At 40.8% G+C, this 23,838-nt stretch overlaps 1 protein-coding gene across 3 annotated transcripts in view; it reads left to right on the forward strand.

The window, feature by feature from the left end:
• DOK7 (docking protein 7) overlaps positions 1-23,838 on the forward strand; it is a 229,599-nt gene that overhangs the window by 40,705 nt on the left and 165,056 nt on the right. For all 3 annotated transcript variants that reach the window (XM_089691563.1, XM_089691564.1, XM_089691565.1), the window contains exon 4: positions 6,643-6,843. In XM_089691563.1, coding sequence (XP_089547689.1) covers positions 6,643-6,843 — 201 coding nt within the window. The remainder of the gene's footprint in view (positions 1-6,642; positions 6,844-23,838) is intronic.

Raw genomic sequence — 23,838 nt, forward strand, 5'->3', positions numbered from 1 at the left:
CATTTTTTTCAGCAGCCCCTGAACTCATCCCAATGTTTTCCTGTGTGTCCATGTACACATCTTCGTTTAGGGCTCATTCACACTTGACTGTTTTACCAACGCTTGCCAAACCCCCTTATAGCGTTTGGCAAGCGTTGATCCGGCATTTGCGGAGCGTTTTTTAACGCTCGGCAAACTCTCCACAAATGCCGCATGCATGGTTTAGCGGAAGTTGCTAGGCGTTTGGCGAGCGTTAAAAACGCCCCACAAATGCCTATAATGAAGTTTGAATGGTGTTACCGCTCCGCAAACGCCCCGCACCCACGTCGCAACCACACCGCAAACGCCGGCCAGGTGTTTGCGGAGCGGCACCATAGATGCCTCCTGACTCGACCAGAGGCGTCCATTTTGCCGCGACGCTAACACTCTCGTTAGAACATTACCATGTGCAGCAATGTGCAGAATTGCAGTAAAAATGCTTCCCAAACGCCTCTCTGCTGCCTGCACACAACGCTAGTGTGAACGTAGCCTTACAGTCGTTTGCAGGCAGTAGAGTTTACAGTCCTTTTTTTGAACGCAACAAACTTGTGTTCAGCCGTCGATTTTATCAGCATTTCAAATGCAAAACGCATGTAAACGCGGCTAAACTTATCTAAATGCAGCAAATCGCATTTATAAGCGTTGCAAATTTTTTTAAATTCTTCCAGTTCCCAATGCTGTCCAGAACCTTTTTTTCATCATGAAAAATGCATGTAAAGAGTTTTCAAGGTACTCAGATGGACAAAACACTGAACACAGGATGTTCCTACCAAGCCTGTCACACATTGCAATGACCAATTCACACCTCAGACCTCTCCCACCCTTGGAAACAAAAGATATGTTAATGACCATTCACACCTCAAATTCCTCAAGAAGACCCCCTGCCAGGTGGTCTTAATGACTCCCTCCACCAGACACCTTTCCCACCCTTGGAAACAAAAGAAATGTTAATGAGCAACTCACACCTAATTATCTCAACACATACTGCTATCTCTGCTTCTACTCTCTGTATTTCTCTGAAACAGTCTGAAATAGTTAATGTACCACTTTTCAGTGCATTCTGGGCATTTGGGAGGTTCTCCTGTGCTTATCTTTAAAAAACGCTTCTAAACAAAAACGTGCACAAACGCGTTATGCAAATGCGGCTAAACAGACGTTTTTTAACCTATGTTTTCCAGCAGTCAGTTTCCATCGTTCAGAAGTGTCCCCTGTACATGGGGCCTTATCCTTACACTTCAGCACTTCCAATTGTCTCCTTGTGCTGCTTTTACTTCCCCTACTCAGAACTCTGCTGTACAGGGACTTCATGAGACTAATGGCAAATCAAATACAGATACTTACACTGCTTGAATTTAAACAATACATGTCATGATGAATTACTGTTGACAGAGCTGCATTAATTTGTGCCTTATATGTCTGCCTGGAGTTAGGATTAATTAAACTAGTAAGTGGCATTGTCTGAAATTTGATCAACCACGGACGATTCCTTTAATTAGGTAGAGCAGGCTTTGGTATTTGTTATTATGGAGTTTTTTTCACTTTCCTTCTAATCCGGTATTTTAATATGTGAATTTATCTGGTATGTGGATTATCCCATCAGCAAATTTTTAATACCATGGAAAATTAATTTAAGTTTTTCAGGCAATCGTGACCAAAATTGACTTACACCTTCAGGTTTGCTATTCCCAAGCCCAGCGCAATCTCTTTAAACTCTCAGCTAAACTTTAAGCAGATATAAAAGCACACCAATTATTGCAGTGACACATTTGTTAAAAGAATAAAAACATTTATTTTTTAATGGCAGCTAGTGTAAGTACTTCTGAGTTGGTATCAGCCATTTGTGAACTACTGTACAGAGGCACTAAGAGAATGGGAGGGGCACCATGAAGAGCCAATCAGGTGTGCTGGAATGTACATGTGCTGACAAGGAACATGCTGAAAGGAGAGAGCATTGAGAGCCCAGAGGTGAACTACTGCTGTTCATTCTCTGTTTATTCAAAGGCGGGAAGCAAGAAGAGAACCTGGATTTATTGCTTAGTTGTAGTAGAGAGGATGTGTAGCGTGGAAGATTGTGTAAATTTCAGTTTTAGGGCATTCAGCTTTAAAGAAGGTATATTATATTTTTTTACAGTTTGGTCACCCATGTTTCTAAGTGCTTTCCAGTCCTAGTTATGAGGTCTGACCTGCCCCCCTCTTCTCCTGCCGCAGCTGATCCAACAACAGCTAGGAAGGAGATGGCTGATTCATACCTGTAGCACTTTCCCAGGATAGGCAACGGCGAGTGGAATGCACAGGCTGATCTGATCCCCTACATTGTTAGAGGGCTTAGAATTTACACTGAGGCGCTGAAATGTGAGATGGCTGTGGGTGGGGTTCATCGCCCTAAAGGGGAACTCTAGATTCATCACTAGCTAATGCCTGATTATATAGCTGGAGGCCACAGTCATTTGAGAATCAGCATTAAAGATGCACTCAAACTTAAAAGCAAACACACTTTGTGGCACAGCTAACTCTTTGTGTCTCATTCACTTAGCAGCAACGTTACACCAGACCAACTGTATACTCCCTTCCTTACATGATGCAGCTCTTGTGAGGGGATATTGCGGAGCCTGTGTCCCACTCTCCAGCCAAGCCTTCATGCCGCCTCTCTCCCAGTGATATGTTATTGAAGATCCTCTTTACATTCTCTCCCTGTGACATGAAGCTAGGTACTATGATGCAGGTCCAATCACAGATACAGAGGGGCACCGACTGCTAGGGAGGGGTTCACATAAGGCAGTATTTCTCAACCTTTTTGCCTTCGAGGAACCCTTTACAAAAAGTTTGAAATCTCGGGGAACCCTTGAAAACATTTTCAGATCTACAGCTCACGGAATATTGAATCTGATCAGCGAGCTGTAGATGAAGCTCATGGCTGGATGAGGAGGTGGTATTCAGTATATGGCAGCGCTGAATGCAGAGAGGGGGAGCAGAGAGTGGGAGCTTGTGGCTGGATGAGGCTGAATGTAGCAGGAGGTGAGATCATAATAGCTTTATGTACAGTACATTTATGGCGAAATACCAAAAAGCTAGTATCATCTCACATCCTGCTACATTCAGTGTGATCCAACTATGTGCTCCCAACTCTTTGAAGTCTACATCACGGCTGTCATACACTGGATGTCACCTCCTGCCTCCTTTCTGCCCCTCCTCCAGCACTCTTACCTCCCATGTAGCCACATGCCGTGGTGGCTCTCTGCTTCCTCCTCCAGCACTATCACCTCCCATGCAGATCTCACCTCCCATGCAGATCTCACCTCCCATGCAGCCACATGCTCTGGTGGCCTTCTGCTTTCTCCTCCACACACTCTGCAATACCACGGCTGTAACAGGATCTTGCCTCTTGATCCAGCCATGTGCTTTAGCGGCTAGCGGCTCTCTACCCTCCTCCCTCCACCACCCCTTGCACTCTGCATCTTTGTAGCTGTAGGATCTCCTCTCTCAATGCAAGCCACATTCTCCGGCTCTGTGCTCAGTGCTGTCACAAAAAGCTGACACCTCCCTTCAGCTCCCGCACTCTGCACTACTCCTGGCCCCGTCCTCTGACTTTATAGGGGCTGGAACTATAGAGCAGTTATTGGGTATCAATGCGCACTGACACTTCTGACTGTCAGTGCGCACTGCGAACAACATGGAAAACAACATTAGGCGATATATGTCCGCCATAAAGTATCCTGGCAGAACCTCTGGGGACTTCTCGCAGAATTCTAATGATTCTGTGTAACCCTGGTTGAGAAACACTGACATAAGGCATCCCCTCGCTACCAAAGTACACCATCATCCCTGCCAGTCACAATGAACATGCCAGCTGGCCACTATTGGTTACTAATGGCAAAGACACTTAGATCTTCTAATGCAACACTTCCCAGTTGTAGACCTTGGTAGCACACATCCCCTGTTGCAAGCCATTGTTTTTTTGATACACTTGCCGTACATGCACCCCTTTTAGATACTTCAGACCAGGCACTTGTAACCTTTACTGAAAGTTCTTGCACAAAGTTAATAGATTTCAGGCTTCCACAGTTAACTGCAGACACAGTTCAGTACGTACTAACTAACTAGGCTGATTCAGGCTGCCCATATCATTCCTCGAAGCAAGGAAGATTCTTCTTATCAGAGTCCATGTTCTGGCTTCAGCACCCCAACTGTGTGCCCCAAAAGGGTGGTCACATTTTCTTCAGGAGGGGGGGGGGTTACATCATGCAATTGGGCTCCCTGCTAGTTCCCATGTGGAAGAACCTCCCAAAAGTTACCTCCCCTTGTATTTATAGGCCAGGAAACAGGACCATAAGCATCCAGGAGTGGTAACCTTAACCCCTTCCTACTTCCCTAGGCAGCCTGGTGCATAAACTCTTACTAACACAAACTTTGCATAGTGCAGTGAAACACAGAAACATGACATGTTGTGCACCCCAACAGTAGACACCTACTCGGTACAGAGCAGATAGCTGGAAAAAAACAATGTTAAAAGTGAATTCCCTGATTCCCCCTCTTCTCTGACAGCCTCTGTTCATAGCACTGGTCCCTAGTGGTGTACTGACTACACTCTCTTGCTATCTGTTCTTGATATAGACATGCTTTATGCTAAGATCAGTGACTGTAGGGAGGTGGAAAGAGGTCCATATAAAAAGATTTCTATAGTTATGCCCTTGTTTAAACCCAAATCAAAAATGTGTTACTGTATATTGTAGCTTACCAATCCTCAAATGTGGTGGATGAATTTGTTTTTATTTTTTAAAACTTTTTTCCCTTTATTTTCACTTGGTGATCCAGCCAATAACACACTTCCTGTCTTAGGTGTCTCCACTCTGGATGGAGGATCCACCCTTGGACCTCAGATTGTCAATCTGGGGTGATAGTAGTGTTAGGTGTACTAGCAGATTTAGATAAAAAAAAAAACCCATGAAGTGGTAATAGGAAATAGTGACAGAAACCAGCCAGTAGTTTGCTAAGGCTGCCAATTTCTATCAAACTCTCTTTAAGAGTGGTGGGTTTCAAACCCTTGCATGTACCTGGTGAAGTGACTGGCCTCAGGTGATACACAGAAATGAAACACATCCTTGTATATAAGTTGTATCTGTTTATCTGCAGTATTCTCTACATCCATTCAAAGTGCTGAATTCATAAAACTTGTCTGAGAATTCATAAAGCAGGAGGTGGAGAATTGACATTACACTTTGCAGAGCTCAGTGAGCAGAGCTCTGAGAGTGGATTGGAGAGAATAGACACACCCCCTTCACTTCACACAGCACACAGGAACAGAGCTGAGGCTGTCAATTTGCTGGAAGTCCCTCCCCTGTCACCATTTTTTCTTGGTGTCAGGAAAACTTGTCAGAAGTGACTCATGCTGATTTAGTAGACTAAGTGTTCGGTGATTATCTGTTCCTGTCCTAATTAATCATGCTAGCTCTGGAGTGCCTGCACTTGAAGAAACCCACACTGACCCGCAAGTTCAGTCTGTGAAAACTTCTAGTTTATTGGAATGAGAAAGTGAGTTTATATATGCAAGATGATGCAAGGGTCATGTGAGCGCATTGGTCATTTTAACATGAAAGCAATCTTCCTTCAGAATGTAGGCGTGATCTTCTTCTAGGTGTTATCTAGAAATAAATATTTCCTTTGTTCTTCAAGCTTTTCACTCAATGGGAGGGGTTGCTCAGCAGACATTTTTGATTAAGAATTGCTTAACACAAGCATGGAAAGTACCACAAAGAACAGCAGGAAAAGATATACACACAACACATATATATATATATTCATACAAAGCATTTAGAAATATAAAAGTATAAAAGTATATATGTATAGAAAAATGTATATAATCAACAGGAAAACAAATAGGCATTTTACCATATCCATCACAATGCGAATAGCAGAGTAATGAAGCAGTAGACAATAATGACACTGAGTGCTCTTAAATGAGACTGGTACACACTATAGAGGGATATGTTTTGTTCAGATTTAATGTCTGAGGTGTACAACCAGTTTAAGAGACTGCAGGAGATACAACAGCATGAAAGTGACCAGTAACAAAACTTTGTTTATGAGAGAATTTTCTGAAATGTACTAGAGACAAAGAAAAGAGGAAAGACGACACAACAGTGTAAAAGTAACCAGCAGCAGGAAATTGTACTGAGCAAGGTTAGGATGAATTTACTAGAGACAGAGAGCACATGCAAGGGGTTTACCACAAGCATTAAGATACTGCAGAGGATACAGCAGTGTAAAATTGGCCTGTAGCAGAAATGGTTTATTCTGGTATAATAGGTGGAAATGTATTAGCGACAAAGCAGTCTATTTGTAAAGCAGTACAAGACCTTAGTACATGGGTGTCAAACTGGTGGCCCTCCAGCTGTTGCCAAACTATAAGTCCCATGAGGCACTGCAAGATTGACAGTTACAAGCATGACTCCCAAAGGCAGAGGCATGATTTGACTTGTAGTTTGGCAACAGCTGGAGGGCCGCCAATTTGACACCCCTGCCTTAGTATATTGGAAAAATAGATGAAAGTCACACAAGTGCATGGGAAGGAAAATACCTACAAACAACATGCTGACACGACTAACCACAGAACATCTACCATCTCAGTTCACAGATTCCATGTTGGAGTATTGCCTGGCACCAAACTGGAAAGTGGACCTGCCACACTGCATCTGTGCAATGACATCTTAGTTCTTGCTAGAGATCTTCCACCAGTTGTGATCGGGCAATGGAAGCTGTCTGACTTAAGACGATATGGGGCTGTGCCAAACGGCTTTGTCTTTGAAGGAGGAACACGGTGTGGATACTGTAAGTAGAGCATTATACATGTGATTATTTAGATAATGACTGACAAAAAGGAGAAATCTTGTCGGAAAGTTTCAGTCCTGATGATTGGCGGCTGAACTGCTTTATCTTGGAGTCTACGTGTGTTTGTAAATCTTGTTTCTACAAAATGTGTGTTTAGCGCATATAAAAAAGCCAACTTATTACCTCCACTGCGCACTAGCTATTCGCTGCTCTCCACACTTTCAGAGGTGCATGCATATATCATCACAATGTATGTCTTGCACAGCAATGGGCATATACACATGCTCATCACCAGAAATTTGTCCTTGTTCTTGCATATATCCCAGTGATTGATGGTGCATTACATAAGTGCAGTTAACTGGCTCCTTCAGGATAATATTTACTGTGCATTTTTACCCATCATGTATATTTAGTATTGGAGGATACGCTTACAATGTCAGGTTTCCGTTGACGACTTTAGTTCATTCCTAGTTGCTAATTTGCGCTGCCTACCATGACCCTAAACCTAAATTTTGGTAAATGTTTTGGTTTTCAAGTGTTCGCTGTCTACATTCTTGTTCTGATGTTTGGCTTATTCCTACTTCTTCTTCTGGTAATTCTGAATGGTTTTGGCAACAGAATGGTTAGATGCTTTATTCCAGCTTAAAGGTCCTGTAGACATCCAATCACTGCTAGGCACATAAAGTCTTGTGGAAGGGCTGCTGGCAAGATGGAGACTGCTTTTTGGTGGGTAATTTATCTGAACAGCCACAGAACCTTACTGCAATTTTTTTAATGTTCAATTTTAAAGTGAAATCTAACTGTAACTATTATTAAAAATGTCCTCCCCCCTCTTTCTACCTAGTTTTAATCCGCTCCGGTATAGTGACATGATCCAGCAGCTCCCCTGTATCTTTGAGCAGCAGCTGCAGTGGGGAGGAATGGGCACTGACAATGGCTAGGCCATGGAGCCTACAGGATGTTTAAGCCCCATACACACAATCAGAAAATCATATGAAAAATGCCACTTTCAAAGCGACCGTACGATAATCTGATTGTTAGTACATAGCAATTGGCCAAAATTACTTGAAGAGACAAGCATGAAAATGTTTGTCGTATGATACCAGATTGTGTTGGTTGAACTGGATGGACTTTTGTCTTTTTTCAGCCAGACTAACTATGTAACTATGTACGATTTTTGTTTAACCAGTACAGTTTTCGTCCAAAAATACAATACAAATACAATACATCACTTCAAATTTTTATTCTGTCGTACAAGAATTTTCGGAACTTTAGTAACCTCTTCTCTTTTAAATATGGGAGTAGCGTGCAAAAAAAAAGGATGATCATTTGTCCGATATTCTCAACATACATATGGGACTTAATGTAAGGCAGACCATACAAATTTCTTGTACAATTTTCCTTTACATTTACCAAAAACCATATAATATGAGGTCAAAGCTAAACAACACTTTCAATTTGTACGTAATCAGGCAGGCCCTTGCACTACATAGTTGAAGGTAAATCTAATGGAAATTGTAAAGAAATTGTACAAGAAAATTGTATGTATGGCCAGCTTTTGTTGTTATTTTATAACAAGTATCAGTTCATCCTAGTAAACGTATCAGGATCCTATACAGTGTATAGAAATATATATATATATATATATATACACACATTTAGAATTTGCAAGTATACAGTATGAGATTACTACCAGTATCGGCCGTTCAGTTGAAACCGTCTGACTTTCGGCCCAAGTGTACACCCGTCCTGTCCCCTGGATTCCTTATTATAGGACAACTACTGTGTCTGTTTGCTGTCTATATATGCAAGCAATTTGGACTTGTGCACAGACATTTTTGCAGTTTCATTACATTGCAAAAAGCAAGTCAGTGACTAGAACCAGGTCTGTTTGCCTCATATTAGCATTTTATACCCATTAAAGTATACTATGAGCAAGTAAGTATTAGTTATTTTGCACAGTAGAGTAGGGACCGGCCAGTGGGTGGTCGATTGCACGCATTTGGCCACTTAAATCTATATTGTAATATGTGCAAATTAAGAATCCCTGTTTTTATGTAAATCTTTCCTAGAAATATGTAAGGGTGTATAGCAGTATACAGAACGTCAATTCAAAATTGTCTATTTGCTGCCTTACCAGGGAGCCTCTTGTGTGTGAGAGTGTCTATTTGGCATATGAGAGTTCTTTGGGTTGATCTGCCTCATTTAGTCCACTTTTAATTAAATTGCAAAGTCTGCCGCCGTCTATCAATGTCCTTTGGCACCAATTCCTAGACGTTATAGTCCTGTTAACATTTGCATGTTTGGCCACAAGTAGACGTGTGAGCTGATGGGTTCTTTGTGCCAAAGTAAGGTTTTCTCTCCTGTCCATCTTTGTCATACCAGCTGTATCAGATTTGCAGGTTTTGAAGACACATATTTGTCCTTGTGCTGTAGATTCAGTTTTTTGTATATATGATCAATCTAAAGGCTAAGCTGACTTTGTTGCCCCTAAATTCCAGCTCCCCCTATTTACCAATATACCATTGATGTACCCCTGTTGCAGAAAAATAAAAGCTTTATTTGATTTTTAGAACAAGGTCCTACCTTAGCCCCTGCTGTGTACCATAGAAAACTTTGCGACTTTCTAGTGAGTAGATGCGAAAACCAGTAAGACACAGGAAGCAGTTCACCAATCGGCCATAACCTTATACCCACTCACCTAATATTTAGTAGGTCCCCCTTTTGCCACCAAAACAGCCCTGACCCATCGATACATGGGCACCACTAGCCCTCTGAAGGTATGCTGTGGTATTTGGCACCAAGACATCAGTAGCAGATCCTTTAAGCCCTGTGTGTTGAAAGGCGGGGCTTCCATGGATGAGGCTAGTTTTTCCAGGACATCCCACAGATCAGTGGATTGAGATCTAGAGAATTTGGAGGCCAACTCAACACCTTGAACTCTTTGTGTTCCTCAAACCTTTCTTGAAACATTTTTTGCAGTGTGGCAGGGGGCATTATCCTGCTGAAAGAGGCCACTGCCATCAGGAAATACAGTTTCCATGAAGGGGTGTACTTGGTCACTAACAATATTTAGGTAGGTGGTACATGTTAAGTACCATCCATCCAACCATCCCTGTCTATATGATTTATTTTGTTGAGGAATCACTTTGAGAAGCACTCCCTAGCATTTCTAGCCACGGCCATCATGAGTAAGGGCAGATGATTGTTGTAGCATTTACTTCCTGGAATCCATCTGCCCTTAGCTCAGGCATGCAGGTAGGAGAGTGTACTTTCTGGAAAAAACCCTGCACTCCCTCTAAATGAAAATTTAAAAATGCCCATGAAGGGTCCAGGGATGTACGGCATAATTTTGGCCTAGGCCAGAAACCAGAAAGCAACTGAATAAATGTAAAATAATGTTTAAAACAAGAAATTATAACAGCATGGTGGCTAAGTGGTTAGCACTTCTGTCTGGCAGCACTAGTGTCATCGGTTTGAATCCCAACCATGCAGCTACCTGCACAGAGTTTGCATGTTCTCCCTGTGCCTGTGTGGGTTTCCTCCCACATTGTATGTACGAATGTGAGTTAGAGACTTTAGATTATAAGCTCCTTGAGCATAGGGACTAATGTGAATGTACAATTTATGCATTTTGTAATATAAGTATGTGGGTAGGTGCAGCGTAAAGTCACAGAGTCTGATGGCAATAAAACTTGGAACCTGTAATGTAGAAAATGCTAAATTACAATCACCCCAGCAGGAAAGCTTTGCTTAGGGAAACACTCACAGTTCAGTTCAAAGACAGAGATGCAGCAGGAGGAGATGCACCGATGGCTTTTTTAGAGGGCGGAATGCAACCTGGCTGATCTGGTCCCAAAAAAGGGGAGGCTTCCTTGTAGGATATCTGCTGCTAGTACTTTCCCTCACAGACAGAATAAGCACAAGTGTGCCAAACCCTGGGGGCAGGGACTTATAAAGCCTCTGCTGACCCAAGATGGTCCCCAGAGGTCACCTGGATGCAGTGCAGCCAATCAAAGTGCTGCCTTCAGGGACATGAAAACCATAGAGAAACCAGGTTTCTCCTGACTTCCTCTCGAAGCTGTGGTACCACGCTGGTTGAGCACCACCTACAATGGAGAAAGTGGACTGCACCTGCCTACAAGTATCTGAAACAAAATAAAAACATACCTTCCTATCTATATACTATATACTATGGCCTGGTTCATTAGAAGCTTTCCATGTGAAGCTAACCTTTACAATATATGTACAGTTGTGGCCAAAATTATTCAACCCCCACTGAAATTGAGTGTTTTGGCCAGTTTGACATTGCTTTTGATCATTCAGTCATCTTGCTTACATTTACATTAAAGAGGCACTTGTAGGTCAGACAAATATAACATAACAGTTATAATGAAATAACCACAAATGTCTTTTCTGTGCTCACAGCATTATCAGTTTTATTCAACCCCCAAGTGACATTCAATCTTAGTACTTAGTACAGCATCCTTTTACAGTTATAACAGCTTTTAAACGTGAAGCATAGCTTGACACAAGTGTCTTGCAGCGATCTACGGGTATCTTCGCCCATTCTTCATGGGCAAAGGCCTCCAGTTCAGTCACATTCTTAGGCTTGCGCACTGCAACTGCTTTCTTTAAGTCCCACCAGAGGTTCTCAATCGGATTTAAGTCTGGTGACTGCGATGGCCACTCCAAAATGTTCCAGCCTTTCCTCTGCAACCATGCTCTAGTGGACTTGGAGGTATGCTTGGGATCATTGTCCTGTTGAAAGGTCCAACGTCTCCCAAGCCTCAGGTGTGTGACGGACTGCATCACGTTTCCATCCAATATCTCCTGGTACTGAAGAGAATTCATGGTACCTTGCACACGCTGAAGCTTCCCTGTACCTGCAGAAGCAAAACAGCCCCAAAGCATGATTGACCCTCCACCATGCTTCACAGTAGGCAAGGTGTTCTTTTCATCATAGGCCTTGTTCTTCCTCCTCCAAACATAGCGTTGATCCATGGGCCCAAACAGTTCTAATTTTGTTTCATCAGTCCACAGAACACTATCCCACAACTTTTGTGGTTTGTCCACATGGCTTTTGGCATACTGCAGTCGACTCTTCTTATTCTTTGGAGACAGCAAGGGGGTACGCCTGGGAGTTCTGGCACGGAGGCCTTCATTACGCAGTGTGCGTCTTATTGTCTGGGCTGAAACTTCTGTACCCACATCTGACAAATCTTTTCTCAGTTCCTCAGCAGTCACACGGGGACTTCTCTCCACTCTACGCTTCAGGTAGCGCACAGCAGTCGAAGTCAGCATCTTCTTTCTGCCACGACCAGGTAGCGTTTCAACAGTGCCCTTTGCCTTGAATTTGCGAATGATGCTTCCTAAGGTGTCTCTTGGTATGTTTAACATCTTTGCAATCTTCTTATAGCCATTGCCCTTCCTGTGAAGAGAAATCACCTCTTCTCTTGTCTTCCTGGACCATTCTCTTGCCTTCACCATGTTTGTAACCACACCAGTAAATGTCTAGAAGGAGCTGAGTATCACAGTCATTTTAAAGCTGCCTAATTGGTGCTTATTATGCTTGATTGCTGCTCGGTGACATCCACAGGTGTTTTCAATACCTGATGGAAAGCACCTGTATGAACCTCTGTTCTTCAGAGTGGTAGTCTTTAAGGGGTTGAATAATTGTGGCAATGAAGAAACCACATAAGAACCATTTACTACTGTATTACATAAACAATTGATGTCATTTTAGTTGCATTTGGGTAGTTACAACGTCCTTGTAGGATTTGATTCTGAATACAATTCCAAATGTACACTATAGTCCCTAAACCCCTTTACAGCATTGGGGGTTGAATAATTTTGGCCACAACTGTATATATAGAGAGAGATGGATGAATGAACAGTGGATAGCACACAAAAATATGTTCCTTGTAGAACCAGAGCTGACTCAGGACTCACAACAATAATGTAATAGAAGAATGTGTTTGAGAGTTTCAGCACTGCCACTGAATTTACTGAAAGGTCCAATAATGTAATATTTCATACAAAACATAACTGACTTTTTTTGGTTTATTAAGCCCCTTACCAATACAATATATCCATATCGATATATGGAACAGAATATATTTCCAAAATATTTAGAAAAAAAATTATATATGTTGCATATATTTAAAATATATTGGCCTACACCAATATATTTTAACATGTCTTCTAAAACATTAAATTTACATATATCTTCTAAAGGCATATATTTAAAAATATATATTGTTTTTATTCTTCAGATTTTTGTTAACATATAAAAAGGTAATTTTAACATATATGTTTACATATATTTGTAAATGCATTCCAAAAATGTAGATTAAATGTATTTTCAAAGACATATATTTGAAAATGTATTTTAAAAAATATGTTTCATTTTTTTTTTTTTTAATAATTTAAATATTTATTTATTTTTCACAAGAATACAAAAAAAATATATATATATACCACTTCTAATACCATTCATTTATTAACAACTCTTCTCCCTTCTTTTCAAAAACCCCACCCTTCCCTCCCTCCTATTTTATCCTACCTTTTCCAACTTATCAAAACACAAACCTTTCAGTTCTTGAAGCAAGGAAAAATAGTCACAGAGCTAATCATTTTTACTTCATACATTTGACCTTCAATCTATATTCTTCCCATTTGTTCCATTTCACATAATATGCTCCCAATCTATCCTCTTGAATGTAATACAAGTTTTCCATCCTACTTATCTGTTCCACCCTATCCCTCCAATCCTCTTCCCCTGGTGTCTCAACTTTACGCCAAAACTTAGGTATCAATCCCTTTGCAGCGTTCAAATAGTGCCATATTCCTGTTTCTTTATATTTTTTAACTGACATATCTGTACTAAGGAAGAGACATATTTCTGGGTCCAATCTCAGCTCTACTTTCATTATCAACCTAATTTGCTGTAATATTTCCTTCCAAAATATCTGTATTTTTGGACACTCCCACCAATTGTGACATATCGTGCCAACTTCTCCACGCTAGAAATTCTGAAGGACCCTCTGCACACTGGCATACACCCTCCCAAGCAAACCATGCAACAAACAGGGATATTTAGTTCACACATATTGCAATACATGCTTAAACTGGCCAACTGCGTCAAAGTAATCCCTCTATGGCCAGTCCTACTCTGCTCTGCCTACGCAAATGCTACTGTGGACACAATGCTAGCATAGGGGAAAAGACACAATGGGGAGAGCTACAAGGTTCAGGTCTGCCTACTGACCCAACAATACAACAAACAAGAGATCCCTGTTCTCAAATCCTAACAGCTAGTGCATGCATTTATCCATCAGGTGCTAAAGGGGTGTAACCACATATTAACACTAGAAATTCTGAAGGACCCTCTGCACACTGGCATACACCCTCCCAAGCAAACCATGCAACAAACAGGGATATTTAGTTCACACATATTGCAATACATGCTTAAGCTGGCAAACTGCGTCAAAGTAATCCCTCTATGGCTTCTCCACACTCTCGCCAACAGCCTGAATATTTCTCCACACTCATCCTGTGTTCCACTCTCGGTGCAATGTGCCATCTTATCAAACACTTATAATTCATTTCCACCTCACACATACTTATATTTTCGTGAATCAATCTATACATTTTTTGCTGTTTATCTTCCCCTATCTCCACCCCTAAATCTCTTTCCCAATTTACTATATACATTAATTTAGTATCCATATCTAATTCAGTGAGAATTTTATATACTTTAGCTGTGCCATGTTTCCATCCCCTCGTGATCCAAACAACCTTTCAAATGCATTCCAATTTTCCCTCGTTCTCAGAGGTTTTGGAAGGGTCCCAACAAAATGTTTCAACTGGTTATATTTCCACACATCTAATTTAGTAAATATCCCTCCCTCATCTTTCACCAAATCCCTGTATAATTTCAATTCTACTCCTTCCATTATATCACCCAATTGTGCCTCTTCCTTCTTAAACCACCTTCCCATAAGCTCCTCTCTACCTGTGGGAAAATACTCCGAATTTCTCGAAGGCATTAAAAGTGAATTGAAATCCCATTTCATCTGCTTATGCATTTTATCCCATACTCTAAAAAACATTTAACGTGTACACGCTCGTGTTCTCTTCCAAACTTCTATATTGTGAAGGCACCCATATACTTTTACTTCCACTAAGTGTATTTTCTATTGTAACCCAACTTTTCCCATTTGGGTTATGCGGCCAATCAAATATTCTTGTCAAGATTACCGCTCTATAATATCTCTTAATATCTGGCACTCCCAAGCCCCCCTTCTCTTTATTTCTGCTTAACACTTCATATGCTACTCTAGGCTTTTTATTTTTCCATATATATCTTGTTATCAATCTTTTCATTATTTTAAAATACATCTCTGGGAGCTTAAAAGGGACCATTTGGAATTTTATATAGGATTTTAGGAACAATTATCATTTTTACCAAGTTTATTCTTCCCATCCAAGATATACTCCCTCCTCTTAATTTCTTTATTTGTTACTTAATTTTATTTAACAGGGGAATATAGTTTGATCTATAGAGATATTTATATGTAGAAGTAAGTTTCATCCCCAGATATTTTAGCTCCTTCTTCTCTTTCCACACAAAGGGAAATTCCCTTTGTATCTTTTCTTTCTCACTACTTGGGAGGTTTATATTCAATATCTCCGTTTTACTAGGGTTGATTTTTAGGTTAGACACCTCCCCATATTCCTCCAACGTTCTCATTAAATTTGGGAGTGTTATTCTAGGGTTTCCAACATAAAACAATAAGTCATCTGCAAAGGCAGCCACCTTATGTTCCGTACTTCCTATGCCTATTCCCCTAATATCCACGTTTTTCCTTATTGTTAACAGCAGGGACTCCAAAGATAAGACATATAACAGGGGGGACAATGGGCAACCCTGTATTGTTCCATTTGACATCTCAAATGACTCTGACATTTCCCCATTTACCAGGACCACTGCAGAGGGCCTCTGTATAATTTTCCTATCCACTCTCTCATTCTACTTCCTATTCCCAAAGCTACCAAAGTATCCATCATAAAGCTCCAGCTAACTCTATCAAATGCCTTTTCCGCATTCACCGAAAGAACAACCACCGGAAGCTTTTCCTTTTTACATTTCTGGATTAAAATCTTAACCCATTATCTCTTCCTTCTCTACCCTGGACGAATCCAACCTGATCTCTGTGTATCCATTCTGGCATTAGATCTCTCAATCTATTTGCCAAAACCTTTGCATAGAGTTTCGTATTTATATTCAGCAACGATATTGGTCTATAGCTTGAACATTGGGAAACATCCTTTCCTTCCTTATGGATAAGGACCACCTGAGCCTGCAGGGATTCCCTCCTCATTTCCATCTCTCCCCCTAAGGCATTCATATAATTCTTCAATTTAGGCATGAGTAGTTCAATATATTTTCTATAATACCTTACTGTATAACCATCAGGCCCAGGGCTTCCCGTCTTAAAACTCTTTAATGCCCTTTTTATTTCATCTTGTGTAATTTCAAAGTCTAGGGAAATTAAAAGTTCTTCATTTAATTTTGGGAGGTCTGCATTTTTTATATATTCCCTTCTTTTTTCATTATTTACACTATCATCTTTACTTACAGAATCATGTGGAGCGATGTTATATAACTTACTCTAATAATCCTTAAATACCTTTGCTATTTCTTTAGTTGAATACACCAGTTCTCCCTTGGGGTTTTTTATTTTATCTATATAATTTCTATTTTTCTTTTTCCTCACAGCTCTCATCAGAAACTTTCCTGGTCTATCTCCCAATCTATATCTCTCCTCTATCACCCTATTAAAAACTCTCCTCTTTTCTTCCTCCATCAAATTCTCCAATTCTTCCTTCTTTATTATAACTTTCTGTTTCATCTCTTTAGTTATATTATTTTTATGCAGTTGTTCTAATTCAGTTAATTCCTCCAAGAGCCTACTAATTTTTTCTCTCCTTTCTCTTTTCTTTTTTGCCCCAATTGCAATAAGGATTCCTCTTATGTATGCTTTATGAGCCTCCCACACTGTTGCCACTGAAACATCTCCCGTCTCATTTTCCTCAAAAAATCTCCTAATCTCTTCCCCAATCTTTCTATCAGTGTCTTGATCCATAAGCAATGACTCATTTAACCTCCATGACATACCTCTTACCAATCTCCTCCTCCAACCTAATTTCATCACAACAGGAGCATGGTCCGAGAGAGACATTGCTTCTATTGTTACTTTAGCTAAGGTTTCAATAAGTGATCAATCAAAATATAGTCTAATCTAGAATACATCTCATGTACACTTGAAAAAAAGTATAGTCTCTATCCCTCATGTGCATAATTCTCCAACTATTCACCAGTTGACATTCTTTCATCTCTTTTTTTTACAATAATCTCAAAGACCTACTCTCCTAAAACCATGTCGGATAATGTCTAGAGTTCAGCTTAATAGCTCAAAATGTGTTTCCTGCAAAAATACTGCTGAAATTGCTCTATGTTGAAGTTCTCTAACTAGTCTAAACCTTTTCCCTGGACAATTCAACCCATTTATGTTACATGTTACTATAACGCTTCTATTCTTCTGTTGGTTTTTTGTCTTCACTTCTCTCTATTCTCTGTATTTTTCCCTTTTTTCCCTATTTTCCCTACTTTATCATTCTCCTCTTCACGCAGGATATCAACCTTAAATTTCCCCCCTTCCTTCCCCCTGCCCCTCCCCCCCCATCAATCCCCCCCACCCCCTCATCCCATCCCTATTTTGGCTTGTCAATTGCCTTCTAATCATTTGAGGGTTCTAACCCACCTTAGATTTAAAACTTGGGGTTGAGCTCTATCCCTGCACGGCTCCTTCCCTCCCCCATCACCCCAGGATTCTCTCTTCCTTCTCTCAGACTCCGCAAGGCTCCTTCCTACCCTAAACACCCCTTTTTTATATGCACATTTATCTCCAAAGAGGATGAGAAAAAAAAAGAAACACAGGAGCAAGAGAGAGTAAGTGACAAAGAGATAAGGGGGGGAAGAGAGGAGGTAAGAGAGAGAGGGGAAAAAAAAAGGATATATCCTTCCTTCCTCCCTCCCCTCTCCCCCCCACTCTCTCCCCCCTATCTCCTCCCTCTAACCACCTGCCACTCTCTTTTTCCCTTAACTCCCAGTTCTCCCTCCTCCCCATCCCATCCAAGAGCCTCTGTAAGTTGCAATTCAAGTCTATCACAAAAGTCCTTTAAGTCCTCAGGGAATCTCAAATAAGCCGTAACTCCATTCTTCCATCCGATTAAGCATGCCGGAGTACCCCATCTATAGTGCACATTCTGTTTTTTCATCTGCTCTAATAGGGGTTTTAAAAGTCTCTTTCTCTTTAGGGTCTCTGTCGAAATATCCGCAAAAATCTGTATATCTATTTCTCCGTATTTAATACTTGATCTTCCCTTGATCTTTCTCCATATTTCTTCCTTATCTCCATACTTCTGAAATTGCACGATCACATCCCTTGATTTCTCTTTTCCGCTTCCTTGCTGGGACTTTCCAATTCAAAATATTTCTCCTATATTAACCAATTCAGTTTCATTTTTGCCCATTATGGAGTTTACTATTTTGCAGATTAGACCCCGTAATTCTTCTCCTCCTAAAAGTTCCGGAATACCTTTTGCCCTTATGTTACACCTCCTCTCCCTATTTTCTTGTATCTCTAGCCTATATAGCAATCCTCTTTGATCCCTCTTTATGGCGAGTGTCCTTTTTATCCAAATCGGCAATATTCGGGGCATGATTTTTAACTTTTCCCTCCCTTTCCTCCACTCTACATAACAACTGCCCCATATCACTCCGCAAAGTTGCCATTTCTTGTGTTATTGTTTCTTCCAAACTTTTGAACATATCCGCCATTTCCTTTTTATTTGGTACTTGCAGTTCACTTTGTTGTTCTCTTATCTCCATATTTCCTATTATTTGTTGATTGCTATATTTTGCTCCTAGGGACAGTCTGGGGCTACTATCAACACTTACTTCCAATTCACTTTTTTCACTAGCCCCCTGAGATCTTTCTGGAGTCACATTGCCTTGTGCTGTATATTTTTTTATCGCACCAGTTTAAGACCCCTTTGGCCCATTACTTTTAACATTTTCTATTCTTCATCTCTTCTTTGCTTATTATTTTCCCCAGTATAGGAACCACACTAAGTCCAAAAAGAGAAAGACAAACATAACCTTGTGCCAGGGACCTAGATTTAAACTTCCATCCACCTTATTCTGTTTTATACTTTCCAAATTTTTTAGTTGCTCTTCCTTTCTTTACCCTTCCCAGGGAATCCCCCCCTTCACTTAACAGCCTTCTTTCTATTTTTGCCCTTCTTCATATAATATCATTTTAATAAAGTCACTATTGCAAGCCTTTGTTACTCTGTACTCAAATGTTTTTTTCAAGTCATAGGCATTCAGTTTTATTTAGCAGCTCTCACCTCCTTTGGCCCACAATCTTCAATCTCCTGGGGGATTCCACCGGCTTGCTACCTCCTATCCGCTTTCCCAAACCTTTCCAACCTTTAAGAAACCAGCTGTCAGTTCAGGGATTCTGTGGTATCATTTTTAGAGTATCTTTAAGTTTAGCCAGCAGGCTTGATGTTCGGTGCAAGGTGATTCTCTATATTTTTCCAGCGAGAGGGGGGAGGGTAAAGGGAGTGCTCCCTTGCGGCCGAACCCTTGGGAACGCCGCATCCGTGTGTCTCCCAGCCTCCTCCTCCTGCTCACCAACCAGCCCTCTGCCGACTTCCGTAGACCAAACGCTGTCTCGGTCCCTCTCGTATCGGACCGCCTCCAGGAGATGCCATGTCCGCGATCCACCTCCTCCTCTCAGCTTCTCGGGCCACCGTCTCCTCAACGAGACTCGCCGCTCCAAGGTAGGTCCCCGGCACTCCTCATTCAATCTTTGCCGGCCCCCAGTGTGAGGGGAAAGTAACAGAGAGCACGGATAGCGTGCACTCCTATGCCGCCATGTCTAGGCTCCACCTATTTTTTTAATATATAAAAAACACAGTTCAACATACAGTGTGTGTGTATAAATATATATATAATTTTTTTATTATTTTTTTTTATATTGAATATGACCAAAAATGGTAGTATTTTCGAATATATGTAAATATATTTGGGAAGAACATTTTAAAAATATATTTAAAATATATTTTTCTTCCACGTGGGTAGTAAGTAAACATATCCATCGCACAGGAGTGAATGTGACGTACATTGCTATGGTTTAAGCTGGAAACAGAAAAATAATGAGAAACCTTAAAGAATTGATCACATAGAAACAAAGGCCAACTGAGTATATAAATGTACACAATAATACCACACTACTACAATAATATACACAGCTGTCCTGGCATGCGTGCCTGATGCCTTCGTGTTCATGTGATGAATGCTTTATTCCTATTCATTAATATTCATTGCTTTTTGTGTAACGCTTAAATTAAAATCCAACTGACACATTGATTATATAGAAGGCACTTGTTGGCTCTTACTCTCAATGTGCTCCCTCGACGTTGGGTCCACTGAAAATCCTGTGCAAACAAGAGCTGAGAGTTGTATAGGGCCTGGCACCTTATAGTGCATGTTCTACACACTATGGGGCTATTTTACTAAAAAGTTTAAATGTTTCTAATTTAATGAATGAGGTGCACATGTGCTGGCTTCAGTAATCTAATCATTTGTGGGCACAGATCCTGAATTTTTTATTTCTTGCACATGATTTAGTATTGTTTACAATTTCATTAAGTTTAATTTTTAGTTTAAAAATGTATTGTATTTTATTTTTCTTCAATTAAATTTGATTCCAATTTTCACTTCACCTCAATCAATAAGATAAGTTAGTCCTCATGCACACTGGACCTTTTTACAGATGCTGTCTTTTGGCTTTTAACGTAATTTTTCTACAGCTAGCAAACCCCCCAGCATGTTATCCTATGTGTCCATGCACTTATAGACTGTAATCAACGTTTTTTTTTGGCAGGAAAAACGGTCTAACTCTGAAAAACGCAGCAAAACGTGGTAAAATGCAGCAAAACTGCATTTTTTTTGGACTTTTTTTGACCCCCAAGAACATTTTTTATGGAAAAAAAATGCTAAAATACGCAAACGCAGAAAAACGCCGCTAAACGCTAATGCAAAAACGCTAAAAAACCTCACGATTTTAACGTAACTATACAAAGCTAATGTTATCAGCATTATCAAAACGCCCTGTGTGCATGAGGACTTAAACTTGATAGCGTATTGAGGTGTGCTAGGTTGCTGAAAAAGGGTGTTATGCCTCATGCACACTGGAATGTTTTTTTAGCAGAAAAACGTTAAATGCGGCAAAACACATGCAAATGCGGTACTGCGTTTAGGTCTTAGATGTTTATTAATTTCATTGGCCAGAGTACTGGACATTGAAGTGAATAGATGCTCAAGTGCTAAATGCGGTTAGTGCTTAGTGCGTTTACGTGCATTATTGCTGTTGCTGTTTGTTGTTTTGCGATTTTTGGCCAAATATTCTTCTCCTAAAAGCAGAAGAATCACGTTCAGAAGAACGTTTCACTGGCCATAAACGCTGCTGCTCTAATAAACTCTGATAAAAGCGTATGTGTGCCTAGACACTTAGGCCCCTTTCACACGGGCATTCTATATGTTCATTTTTCATTTGTCCATTTACGGATGTAAAACGGACCCCCATGTATTTCTATGGACTTGCGAGTGTAAACGGATGAATATTTTTTGACATCCATTTAACTGCTTGCCGCCCAGCCACTGTAGAAATACGGTGGCAGGGTGTCACGGGTGCGCAAAACCACGTTTTAAAACGTGGTTTTGCAAAACAGGTAGGGGGCCTGCCCGCCCTACCAGTCCCGACGATCGCGGGTGTCAGTCGCCGGGTCACGGCAAGTCATTACCTGCCGTGTCCCGACGATTAGCGGCAATCACTGACAGAGAGGACGGCTGCAGTGTTTACACTGCAGCTGTGCTTTCTGTCAGTTCCCTGTCAGCTCCTGACACGTTGATCCGGAGAGAAGAGTTTATCTCTCCGGATCAGCGTGTTCCCGTGCAGTACACACCCCTAGTAAAACACTCCCCTCACACAGTTAACCCTTTCATTGAATAATAAAGTTAGCCCCTTCCTCCCCAGTGCCATTTTGCACTGATCACTGTATTGGTGTCACTGAGGATGTTAGTGACCCCAAGTCAGTTCCCCCCCAGTGTCAGAATGTCAGCCGCAGTCCCGCAGTCCTGCCATAAGTCACTGATCGCTGCCATAAGTCGCTGATCGCCGCCATTATTAGTATAAAAAAAATTAAAAAGCCCAGTATCTTTCCCACCATCTGTAAACGCTATAACTTTCACGTAAAGCAACTAATTTACACGTATTGGGGTTTTTTTTAGCAAAGACATGTCGCAGAATACATTTTGGCAGAAATTTATGACTAAATTTGATTTTTAATTTTTTTTTACTGGACTTGTTTTATAGCAAAAAGTCCAAAATATTGTTTTTTTTTCCTCAAAATTGTCAGCTTTTTTTTTATAGCGCAAAAAATAAAAAACGCGCAGGTGATCAATTACCACCAAAAGAAAGCTCAATTTGTGGGAAAAAAGGATGTAAATTTCATTTATGTACCATATTGCATGACCGCGCAATTGTCTGTTAAACTAGCGCAGCGCTGTATAGCAAAAAAATGGCGTAAATTGCAGTATCTATACCATAGTTTGTATACGCTATAACTTTCACAAAAAAAAAAATCAATATACACTTATTGGGATTTTTTTTACCAAAAACATGTAGCAGAATACATTTTGGCCTAAATTTATAACCAACTTTGAGTTTACTATATACTTTTTATAGCTGAAAGTAAAAAATATTGTTTTTCTTCAAAATTTTTGGTCTTTTTTTGTTTTAGCGTGAAAAATAAAAAGCGTACAGGTGATCAAATACCAACAAAGGAAAGCTCTATTTGTGTGAAAAAAAGGACGTAAATTTTGTTTGGGTGCAGCATTGCATGACCGCGCAATTATCAGTTGAATTAGTGCAGCGCCAAGTAGCAAAAAGAGGCCTGGTCATTAAGGGGGGTAAATCCTTAGGAGGGTAAGTGGTTAATGTCCACATCCATTAACCACTTGCCGCCCAGCCACTGTAGTTATTCGGCGGCAGGGCGGCACTCGCAGGCAAAACCACATTTTAAAACGTGTGTTTTGTAAACAAATAGGGGGCGCACGCGAGGCGCGCCGCCGCCCTATCTGTCCCGCCGATCACCGCCGCAGATGTGAGTCGCCGGGTCACAGCCGGTCCTTAGCGGCTGTTTCCCGGCGATCGGCGGCAAACAGTGACAGACAGCACAGCTGTAGTAGCTGTGCTGTCTGTCACTTCCCTGTCAGTTCGAGGATGAGCTGATTGAGAAAGAACAGTTTCTCTTTCTCGATCAGCCTTGTCCCGCCCAGTACACACCCCCGCCCCCTAGTAAAACACTCCCCTCACTCCTATAACCCTTCCCTGCAAAATAAAGTTAACCCCTTCCCCCTTATTGCCATTAGTACAGTGTCAGTGTTTTTTTTTTTTGCACTGATCACTGTATTAGTGTTTTTGGGGATGTCAGTGACGCCAAGTCAGTACCCCCCCAATGTCAGAATGTCCGCCGCAGTCCCGCCATAAGTCGCTGGTCGCTGCCATAAGTCCCTGATCGCCGCCATAATTTGCTGATCGCCGCAATTATTAGTATAAAAAAAACCCTAAAAATCCCAGTATCTTTCCCGCCATTTGTAAACGCTATAACTTTCACGTAAACCAATTAATTTACACGTATTGGGGTTTTTTTTTAGCAAAGACATGTCGCAGAATGCATTTTGGCAGAAATTTATGACTAAATATAATTTTTGCATTTTTTTTTACTGGACATGTTTTATAGCAAAAAGTCCAAAATATTGTTTTTTTTCCTCAAAATTGTCAGCTTTTTTTT

The sequence above is a fragment of the Staurois parvus genome, unplaced genomic scaffold (genome assembly GCF_062004578.1).
Source record: "Staurois parvus isolate SC_StPar_1 unplaced genomic scaffold, SC_StPar_1.0 ptg000564l, whole genome shotgun sequence".
NCBI classification, from domain to species: domain Eukaryota; kingdom Metazoa; phylum Chordata; class Amphibia; order Anura; family Ranidae; genus Staurois; species Staurois parvus.